At 32.2% G+C, this 11,968-nt stretch overlaps 1 protein-coding gene across 1 annotated transcript; it reads right to left on the reverse strand.

Annotated features, from left to right (window-relative positions):
- Positions 1 to 3,066: 3,066 nt before the first annotated feature.
- LOC138897207 (uncharacterized) lies at positions 3,067 to 3,882 on the reverse strand. Its single transcript, XM_070183168.1, has 2 exons — positions 3,610 to 3,882; positions 3,067 to 3,417 (listed from the first exon to the last, which is right to left on the reverse strand). Exons 1-2 carry the CDS (start codon positions 3,880 to 3,882, stop codon positions 3,067 to 3,069), a joined length of 624 nt encoding a protein of 207 aa, XP_070039269.1.
- Between the last annotated feature and the right edge of the window lie 8,086 nt (positions 3,883 to 11,968).

Below are 11,968 nucleotides of genomic sequence, written 5' to 3' on the forward strand. Positions count from 1 at the left end.
AGTGATCGAACAACCATTAGTGTACTCAATGGGTGCGCTTTATCTATGTAAAAGCATTTTAAGACCCTTTCTGTATAGGCAGATTGATGGATAAATATCTCGTATGCTAAATGTTCAATTTGCAGACCAAGACAAAGTTGTCTTTCCAAGATCTTTCATTTCAAATTTTTTCTTAAGATATTCAATTGCCTTTTGGAGCTCTTCTGGAGTTCCAACAAGATTTATGTCATCAACATAAACTGCAAGTATAACAAATTCTTATGCGATTTTCTTTATAAAAATACATGGACAAATAACATCATTTGTGTAACCCACTTTCAGCAAATATTCACTAAGGCGATTATACCACATGCGCCCAGATTGTTTAAACCGTAAAAAGATATTTATAATCTGATTGAATACATTTCCCAAGATTTTGAATTTTCTTCAGGCATTTTAAATCCTTCAGGTATTTTCATATAAATTTCATTATCAAGTGAACCGTATAGATAAGTTGTAACTACATCCATTAGAAGTATTTCAAGATTTTCATATAGTACTAAACTGATGAGATATCAAAATGTTATGGCATCCATAACAGGTGAATATGTTTCATCAAAATCAACTCCAGGTCGTTGTGAGAATCCTTGTGCAGCAAGGCGAGCTTTTTATCTTTCAATTTCATTTTTATCATTCCTTTTTCGCACAAAAAATGATTTATGACCAACTGGTAATATAACAGCAGGTGTTTGGACTACTGGTCCGAAGACCTCTCTTTTAGCAAGTGCGTTCAAATCTGATTGAATTGCCTCTTGCCATTTTGGCCAATCAGATCTTTGTCGACATTCTTCAACAGACCGGGATTCAAGATCCTCACTATCTTGCATAATGTTAAGTGCAACATTATATGCAAAAATATTATCCACCACTATTTCAGATCGATTTAAATTAATCCCATCACCAGTATAACTTATTAAAAGTTCCTCACTCACTTGAGTCTCGGGTTCATTGATTTCTTCAGGAATCTCAGAACTAATCAGATCTTGGGTCTCTTTAGGAGATCCCTTCATAGTATCGTTTTGATCATTTGTCGATTTTCTTTTTCGAGGATTTCGATCCTTAGAACCCAAAGACCTATCACGCATCAGACATGCTTTAGGTTCACTAGATCCCATACTAGTAGATGGTCCTGCTGGACATCAATTCGGATAGGTACATTCTCTGTAGAGATATGTGACTTAGTTATCCTTTTCAAATCAGTAAATGTGTCTGGCATTTGATTTGCTATATTTTGTAAATGGGTGATCTTCTGGACCTCCTGATTACATATAGGGGTACGTGGATCAAAATGAGATAATGATGAAACTCTCCACACAATTTCTCTTTTGATTTCCTTTTTCTCTCTCCCTAATTGTGGGAAATTTGTTTCATCAAACCGACAATCTGCAAATCGAGAAGTAAATAAAGCTCCTGTCAATGGTTCAAGATAGCGAATAATAGAGGGTGATTCAAACCCAACATATATTCCTAACCTTCTCTATGGGACCATCTTTCTGCGATGTGGTGGTGTTACTGTCACATATACAGCACATCCCAAAATTCATAGATGGGCAATATTTGGTTCATGACCAAAAACTAATTATGACGGAGAATATTTATTATAATGTGTTGGTCTAAGATGGATAAGTGATGTTTCATGCAAGATAGCATGGCCCCAAACAGTAGTGGGCAATTTTGTTTTCATAAGTAGTGGTCTTGCTATCAATTGCAGGAGTTTAATAAATGACTCTACAAGACCATTTTGAGTACGAACATAAGCTACAGGATGTTCAACTTTTATCCCAACTGATAGACAATAATCATCAAAAGCTTGAGATGAGAATTCTTCAGAATTATCAAGGCGAATAGCCTTTATAGGATAAATTGGGAATTGTGCCCTTAATCGAATTATTTGGGCTAATAGCTTTGGAAATACCAGGTTGCAAGATGATAGCAGGCACACATGAGACCATCTTGAAGATGCATCTATTAGGACCATAAAATATCTAAACAGCCGACTTGATGGGTTAATAGGTCCACATATATCTCAATGTATATATTCTTAAAAGGTAGAGAATTCAATGCCAACCTTCATTGGTGATGGTCTAGTGATCAGTTTGCCTTGATAACAAGCATCACAAGAAAATTCATCATTTGTAAGAATCTCCAGGTTCTTTGATGGATGCCCACTTGAATTTTCAATGATTCGTCTCATCATTATTGATCCAGGATGGCCCAAAAGGTCATGCCAAAGCATAAAAATATTTGAATCAGTAAACTTCTGGTTTACGATAGAGTGTGTTTCAACTGTACTAATATTTGAATAGTATAAGTCAGAAGATAAAGTTGGTAACTTTTCTACAATGCACTTCTGGCCAGAAACATTCTTTGTAATACAAAGATATTTCATATTTATTTCATCTATCGTCTCAACATGATACCCATTTTGGTGGATATCTATAAAACTCAATAAGTTTCTTCAGGACTTGGAGGAGAATAATGCATTATCTATAATAGGTTTCATTTGCTTAGACAGAAATATAGTGGCTCTTTTGGATCCTTCAATCAAACTTATATTACCAGAAATTATTGAAACATTTGCTTTTTTCTTATACAAATAAGAAAAATATCTTTGATCTTTGAATATGGCATGAGTTGTTCCACTATCAATTATACAAATATCTTCATGATTGGTCTTTGATCCAAACATAATTTGAGGATTATCCATATTCTTCAAAATGACATAAACAAAATAAATATGATAGTAAACATCATTATCAAAGCACAACTTTTATTTATGTACAACAATTACATAACCATACTATCTACTATAATCAATAAAAATTAAAATATTTATATTTATACAGATTCATCACCGATCACATGACTTGTTTCTCCTTCCAGGAGTGCAAAGTAATCAACTACATCCAAATGCATGAAGCCTAAATTATCTTCAGAAATAAAATTTGCTTCAGTATTTTTCTCTGTCTTCTTTAGGTAGGCTTGATAAAGCTCAACCAAGTGCTTTGGCGTACGGCAAGTATGTAACTAGTGCCATTTTCCTCCACATCTATAGCAGGCATTTTCTGCATTTGTTGCTTGCACCGCTTCATGCTTTTGTTCCTTCCTTTTCAACTGTTGGTGGTGAGGAGGATTCTTTTGTGCATTATTATTACCATGATTAAAGTTTCTTCCCTGACCACGACCATGACCATGTCTGGGGCCACGACCTCTTCCATACTTAGCTTGGTGGAAGTTTATCTCATTCACTTCATGGAATGGATAAGAACCAGTAGGTCGGCTTTCATGATTTTTCATTAATAGCCCATTATGTTGCTCAGCTATAAGAAGATGTGAGATAAGTTTAGAATATTTTTTGAATCCCATCTCTCGATATTGCTATTGCAAGAGAATATTCAAGGCATGAAAAATGGTGAAAGTTTTCTCCAACATATCATGATCAGTAATATTATCACCACATAATTTTAATTGAAAAATAATTCTGAACATAGTAGAATTATACTCAGTGATAGATTTAAAATCTTGTAGCCTTAGATGAGTCCAATCATAATGTGCTTATGGAAAAACGACCATCTTCAGGTAGTTATATCTATCTTTCAAATTATTCCACAGTATGAATGGATCTTTAACAGTGAGATATTCCATTTTCAAGCCTTCATTAAGGTGATGGCGTATGAATATCATTGCTTTGGCACGATCTTGGTTTGATGATTGATTTTTGTCCTTGATGATGTCTGCCAGACCCATCACATCAAGATGAATTTCAGCATCAAGCACCCAAGACATGTAGCTTTTGCCCGATATATCCAGGGCTACAAATTCAAGTTTAGAAAGATTTGACATTATTTAGAAAAATAAAGTTCGTACATCTGCTACATTCAAAGTATTTGCTCGAGATGACAGTCTCGTGCTGATAATGTGTTGTAAAATAAAGACTGTAAAGTAAATACAAGTATAAAGAGAAACTGATATATTATTCAATTTCAAACTGATGTACATAATGAACTGGAATCTCCTCTATTTATAGAAGAAAGGAAGTTGTTGTGTAAGCTGCTACTGCAAGCTGCTGTGTAAGTTGCTTGTAAGCTGCTACTGCAAGCTGTTGTGTAAGCTGCTTGTAAGCTTCTTCAGGAGGCTTATTTTCAATATAGTACTAAATAGATAAACATATTTACGGTGGAGTCCCAGATGGATAACCTTCTTCAGGAAGCTGCTTGTAAGCTGCTACTGCAAGCTGCTGTGTAAGCTGTTTGTAAGCTTCTTCAGGAGGCTTATTTCCAATATAGTACTAAATAGATAAATATATTTACGGTGGAGTCCCATATGGATAAGCTTTTTCAGGAAGCTGCTTGTAAGCTGTTACTGCAAGCTGCTTGTAAACTTTTTCAGGAGGCTTATTTCCAATATATTACTAAATAGATAAATATATTTACGTCGAAGTCCCATATAGATAAGATTCTTCAGGAAACTTATTTACAACGGACTACTAAGTGAACATCCATAATATAATATATTTATAACACAAACTGATATATTATTTATCTTTGATGAGTACTACTGGTAAGACAACTATATATGAACATTAGCTCTTTATATGTCATTTAAGACATCTGATACATGATTGTATTAATTCAACCTCGAACATTAGTAACACAAAAGAGAGATACGGCCATTGGCTTGTGGCTGAAGCACAAAATTGTGAACGAAATCGTCTATGGATCAACAGCTTGTGGCTTGTGGCTTGTGCCAGCTATTTGCAACTTGAAACCATTTCTGATACTAATGTTATTACTAATTGAGGGATTACAATTTCCATTAGAGTGACTAGAAAGAAGTTTGGAGAAAACCTCGTCATGTTAAATGGCTTGGTAACGTGAAGTTTGATCACATGTTACTAAAAGCAACTTGAGTGGCTATTTTAATTTATTAATTATTGAATTGAAAGCTATATTAACAGTGAGGGTTTAGCAAATCCATATTAGTACAAAAAAGTTCCTTTCTATCTTTGCTTTAGACTAGGGGTGGCAAGTGGGCCGGGCCCGATCCTAAGCGGGCTTCGCGGGTCCGGTCCTAAGCGGGCCGGTCCTATGCGGTCCGGTCCTAAACGGTCCTGGGTTTCGTGGGCTTATTGCTGGAACCGGCTCGGGACCGGGACCACGAACTAACGGGCCCAGGTTTAGTGGACCGGTCCCGGGCCCAAACGGGCCTAAACGGGTCCAACAGAAACTTTCTCTTTTTAATTTTTTTTATTTATAGAAGTTAGAGAAAAAAATAGTAATAAAGATATATAAGCTATATTCGATTTATATACTATATATACATCTTAAAATATATATATATATACTATATTATATATACATAGTATACATCTTAAAATATACTATATATACATCTTAAGATATACTATATATATATATATATATATATATATATATATATATATAGTAGGTCTTAATATATATATACATCTTAAGATATATAAGCTATATATATATATATATATATATATAGTAAGATGTATATATAGTATATCTTAAGATGTATACTATCGAATATGACTTATAAACTATGTATATATATTATAGTATATATAGTATATTATAGTGTATATATACATTTTAAGATATATATATATATATATATATATAGTATATTCGATATATATTCGCTTTATATACTATATATATAAGCTTATATATATATATATATATACTATACTATACTATATATACATCTTAAGATATATAAGCTATATTCGATTTATATACTATATATACATATATATAGTAAGATGTATATATATATTTTAGTATAGTATAGTATATATACTATATATACAACTTAAGATATACTATAATATATATACATCTTACTATATATAAGCTATATTCGATTTATATACTATATATTCATATATATAGTAAGATGTATATATATATTTTAGTATAGTATAGTATATATACTATATATACAACTTAAGATATACTATAATATATATACATCTTACTATATATAAGCTATATTCGATTTATATACTATATATACATCTTAAGATATATAAGCTATATTCGATTTATATACTATATATACATATATATAGTAAGATGTATATATATTTTAGTATAGTATAGTATATATACTATATATACAACTTAAGATATACTATAATATATATACATCTTACTATATATAAGCTATATTCGATTTATATACTATATATACATCTTAAGATATATAAGCTATATTCGATTTATATACTATATATACATATATATAGTAAGATGTATATATTTTTAGTATAGTATAGTATATATACTATATATACAACTTAAGATATACTATAATATATATACATCTTACTATATATAAGCTATATTCGATTTATATACTATATATACATCTTAAGATATACTATATATACATGTATATCTACTATATATATCTAATATATCTAGTATACTATGTATATATAGTATATCTTAAGATGTATATATAGTATAATATATATAGTATATCTTAAGATGTATATGTAGTATAGTATATATAGTATATCTTAAGATGTATATATAGTATATCGAATATAGTTTATATATCTTATGAGATGTATATATAGTATAGACTATAGTATAGTATATATATAAGCTTATATGTATACTAAACTATACTATAATATATATACATCTTACTATATATAAGCTATATTCGATTTATATACTATATATACATCTTAAGATATACTATATATACATGTATATCTACTATATATATCTAGTATACTATGTATATATAGTATATCTTAAGATGTATATGTAGTATATATATATGTATATCTACTATATATATCTAGTATATCTAGTATACTTAGTATATCTTAAGATGTATATGTAGTATAGTATATATAGTATATCTTAAGATGTATATATAGTATAGTATATATATAGTATATCTTAAGATGTATATATAGTATATCTTAAGATGTATATATAGTATATCGAATATAGTTTATATATCTTATGAGATGTATATATAGTATAGACTATAGTATAGTATATATATAAGCTTATATGTATACTAAACTATACTATAATATATATACATCTTACTATATATAAGCTATATTCGATTTATATACTATATATACATCTTAAGATATACTATATATACATGTATATCTACTATATATATCTAGTATATCTAGTATACTTAGTATATCTTAAGATGTATATGTAGTATAGTATATATAGTATATCTTAAGATGTATATGTAGTATAGTATATATAGTATATCTTAGGATGTATATATAGTATATCGAATATAGTTTATATATCTTATGAGATGTATATATAGTATAAACTATAGTATAGTATATATATAAGCTTATATATATATATATACATATATATATATATATGTATACTATACTATATTATACTATATGTATAGCTTAAGATATAAAAGAACAAAAATATTGTAAAGAGATATTCAAATCAATGCGTTATATTTTTATTATAGCATTAAAAATCATGGCAATATCTTTCTTAGTCTTCCTCCCCCTATGGAATGAGCACAACAAGGTGCTAATACCACCATTGAGAAGAAAAAAAACTAATCAAGATGTGCCAAAATACAAGTTACATATTAATTTATATGGTATCTCTTACAAATTTCATAAATTCTTCAAGGTTCGGAGGAATTTCCGTTGGTGGCGGCGGAAATGAAGCTTGCTCATCACCGCTTCCAGGCGAAGCATCATCCTCCGCAAGTTCAGCTAGCATTTCTTCATAAGCTTCGTCTACCTCTGGTTGTGATTCAGCAAGTCCAAAATTTCTTCTTTCCGAACGGATCCAATCTCTGAAAAGTACTGATTTTTCCAAGCTCTCCCTCATAGACGCTCTATAATCACCGAGTTGAAGTCTTGCTTGACTGAAAGCGCTCTCTGATGCCACTGTTGAAGCTTGAATAGTTAAAATATCTAGGGCCATCCTTGAAAGAATCGGAAAGTATTTTTCTTTGTCCTTCCACCATTCCAAAATATTAAAGGAGCCGTCGGGATTCACTTCCTCAATTCCCTGTGACAAATAAACTTCAAGCTCATTTAGTTGTGAAAAATCACTAGTGCTAGAACCTTGAGAACCCCTGAACCCTGCCCAAGCACTAAGTGCTCTTACTCCCGCAGTTCTTTTAGATGATTGAGAACTAGAAGAAGAAGGAGTTGGAACATTTGGTCTAGCATGATCTAATGCAACTTGATAAGCATTATAAATAGTTTGAACATTTATTTTAATTGAGGCTATTGCGTTCGGAAGTTTAGACAACTCCTCATCTTCAAGTGCTAAACCATTATAAACAGTTTCATACCAAAATTGAGGATCTCCTAATTTCATAGTAGGATTTAACAATGCAGCAATACCATAAATAGGGGGAATAGGGAAAAAATATTTTTTAAACTTTTTTCTCATGAAATCAATAGCAAGTTGATAAATTTTCCCACCATCTGAAAAATGATCAAACAAATTTGCAAGTTCTGCAATATAAACTAAACAGTTAGAAATAGTAGGATAATATTGCCCAGAAAATTCATTTGTAGCAATATGAAATTTTTCTAAAAAATCTACAAGCATTTTAACATTAGCCCAATCCGCATTTGTAAGGTGCTCATCATCATCACTTACATGAGCATTAAACGTTGAGTTTATGGGGTTTCTATATTCATATGCAATAACTAAACTTTCATACATGTAATTCCATCTAGTTGGACAAGGTTTAGGAACCTTTCTTTCTCTTAGGCCAAATTCATCGCATCTTTTAAAATATTCTCTAAGTCTACTTCTACGATTTGAATAAAAAAGCCAATTAAGAGCCATTTTAACTTTTTCAATTTCAACATTTAAAATTCGCATGCCATCACCCACAATTAAATGGTAAATATGACAAATACATCTAACATGAAAAATATTACTAAATACAGGACTTAGTATCGTGGTAAGCAAGGCTACAGCATTTGTGTTACTAGTAGCATTATCCATTGAAACTGATATTATTTTATCACTAATGCAAAAATATCTACAAATATCCGCAATCGTGCTAGAAATAAACTGCCATGTGTGACGTGAATTAATTATTCTATAAGCAATAATGCGCTTTTGCATTATCCAATGCTCATCAATCCAATGACTGGTAACAGTAAGGTAATCACAGTCATTACCACTTCTACCAATATCAGTTGTAATAGCAAGACGACAATTTATATGAGTAAATAAATAGCGCAAATATTATTCATATTCATGTTTATATTTATAAATATCACTCTTTACGGTTGTGCGAGGAAAATCTTTATAAGTAGGATTAAAAAATTTTCTAATATAATGCACAAAGTGGGAGTTAGAAGGAAAACTATAGGGTAAGCACATAACAGTGACCATTTTTGCTAATTCTTTCCGATCTTTTTTTGGATCATAATATAAAATACCACCGGTAACAGTGTTAATTCCGGGTTGAAATTGATTTGACCCGGTACTAAGGTCAGCCTGACTAGGTGCACTTGTCCCCTCAGCCAAAGCTTTCATACGAAAATATCTAGCTTTATCTTGAGGGTGTAGCAATATGTGTCTAGTCAAACTTCCCTTTTAAAATATTCTCTAAGTCTTCCAACATATTGAAAAACTAACTCTTTGCCACAAGTTTTACACTTAGCCCTTTTTTTCTCTTAGTTGAGTAAAAAATTGCCAAACAAGAGATGTTTCTGCCCGTTTAGGAGGTTGTCTAGAAAAAGTAGGGGCACTAATAGGAGGGTCAGATGGGGGATCATCTAGATTATTATTAGTTGGGTTAACTTCAGGAGCAGGACTAGTGGGTGTATCATCATTCGGTTGCGTTTCATCAAAATCTATTTCTTCATCATCATTTTCATCAATAGTTGGATTACCATAAAGAGCATTCATATATTCATGGTTTAATTATTCACCGGGTGCTATATTATGGAAAAATTGACTCTCGGTAAATTGTAATAAACTATTATCGCTATCAAGAATAAGAGGTGTAGGACGGGTAACATGTTTGGGTCATGGAGCCGGGGGAAGTGGAGGAGGAACATATTGGCCACTAGATTCACCACTCTTCGATTTTCCCTTATTTTTACTAAACATAGTTTTTAAGGAATAAGCCATCTTAATTAATCAAGCAAAGTAAATAAAACAAATAAAATTATAATATTAAAACTTAAGAGTTGGAACGAGTTTACCGAATTGACGAACAACTTGTTGGAAATTGATTATCGTTGAAGACTTCAATTCACCAACTTCACAATTATTTCACAAATTGTAACAATAAAGTAAGCAATAGTAGAAGTAAATTAGAGAGAGATTGTGATAGATTGATGATTTTGTAAGAAAAAATAAAATAATGATGGGGTATTTATAGTTGAAAATAGGGAAAAAGTATAATTATAAAAAGTTTGGGATTAAAACAAAGTTGAGGGGTTCAATGGTTATTTCATAAATAGCCAACGGCTATTTTTGACAGCCCAACGGCTATTTTTTATAGTCCAACATTTTTTTTTTAAAAAAAATTAGCCGTTGGGCCCGCTAGGCCCGCTAAGGGGACCGGGCCGGTCCCGGGCCCAGGCGGGCCAACCGGTCCCGGGTCTGGCGGGCCCAATCATAGGACCGGCCCACGAGACCGGACCAGGCCCGCTAAAACCGGACCAAACGGTCCTGGCCCGTTTAGCCGTTTGGCCCGTCTGGCCCGCGGTCCTGGGCCGGTCCCGGGCCTGGACCGGCCCACTTGCCAGGCCTACTTTAGACATAGCCAAGTAAGCACTAAAAGAGATTAATGAGTCACTAATTAAGAAATTATTCATTCTTAAATTTTGAAACACTAGACCTATAATTAAAAATAAAAGAATAATTATTTACCCTAAAATCGGATAACAATTGAATTTATACGCGGTTTTAATGATACGTGATATAACTTGATACAAGTTGAGAAAATAGATCAATACTGAAATTAATCACGAGAAAATAACTGCAAACCACAAAAATTGAACAGTCTTAGCCTTGAAGGTTGGTCGCCCTCAAATTTGGAAATGCTTCAATCAACATCAGAACAAGTTAACCAGATAACAAGAACTAGAAATGATCAATATATTGCGTCTTTGATGCCTGTTACAATGTTGTTTACAAATTATCAGACCTCCCTTTTATAGTAGGGGAGCCCTACTCTTGATATAATTCTATAAAAGGTAAAAATCTCGTGATTTGCTAATTAATCGGCCACTCCTTGATACGTGCCGAAATTTTTGCCGTGATCCTCAACTGATCGCGGATATTTCGACCTTCCGTTATTTGGCTCGACAAAGTTCCCTCGATCTTGTTTGGTCGTTTGAGTAACGAGCTCAACGATTCAACTTTGCGCCTGGGTTCAATATAATCTGGGGTCGAGCCCCGACCCGTCACGTTTCGGTCTCGATTAGTCATACAATATACGAACCCGGTTTCTACTGTATACAGATAGTTCCCTCATTTTTTGGAGAGAAGACGACGGGAAACGATATGAACTTCTGAGCCTTACTTCGATAAACCATGATGTAAGCGACAAAAGGTCACTGAAACATCTCGTCGATCCAGTCTTCAAGGCATTAAATGTGTGCCAATTGTTGGTTGGCCACTACGGGTTTTGAACCGCCGTTTTGCAAACTATAAATACTTTACCCTTCCATCCATTAGAACCTTTACATTCAAACGCTTGTTCTTGTGTGCTTGAGAAAAATTTCATCACCTTCGTCCTCTGATTTTCCAGCTTAAGTTCAAAATTTCTTCCTTTATAGTTTTCTACAAATTTTTATAAACTATCCACCAAATACACCTTCTCTTTCATTAATACCATCTTTTCACCCTTAATCAGAAGCAATGGCAAAGACTTCTAAATTTGT

Source organism: Nicotiana tomentosiformis, chromosome 8 (genome assembly GCF_000390325.3).
Source record: "Nicotiana tomentosiformis chromosome 8, ASM39032v3, whole genome shotgun sequence".
In the NCBI taxonomy this organism is placed as follows: domain Eukaryota; kingdom Viridiplantae; phylum Streptophyta; class Magnoliopsida; order Solanales; family Solanaceae; genus Nicotiana; species Nicotiana tomentosiformis.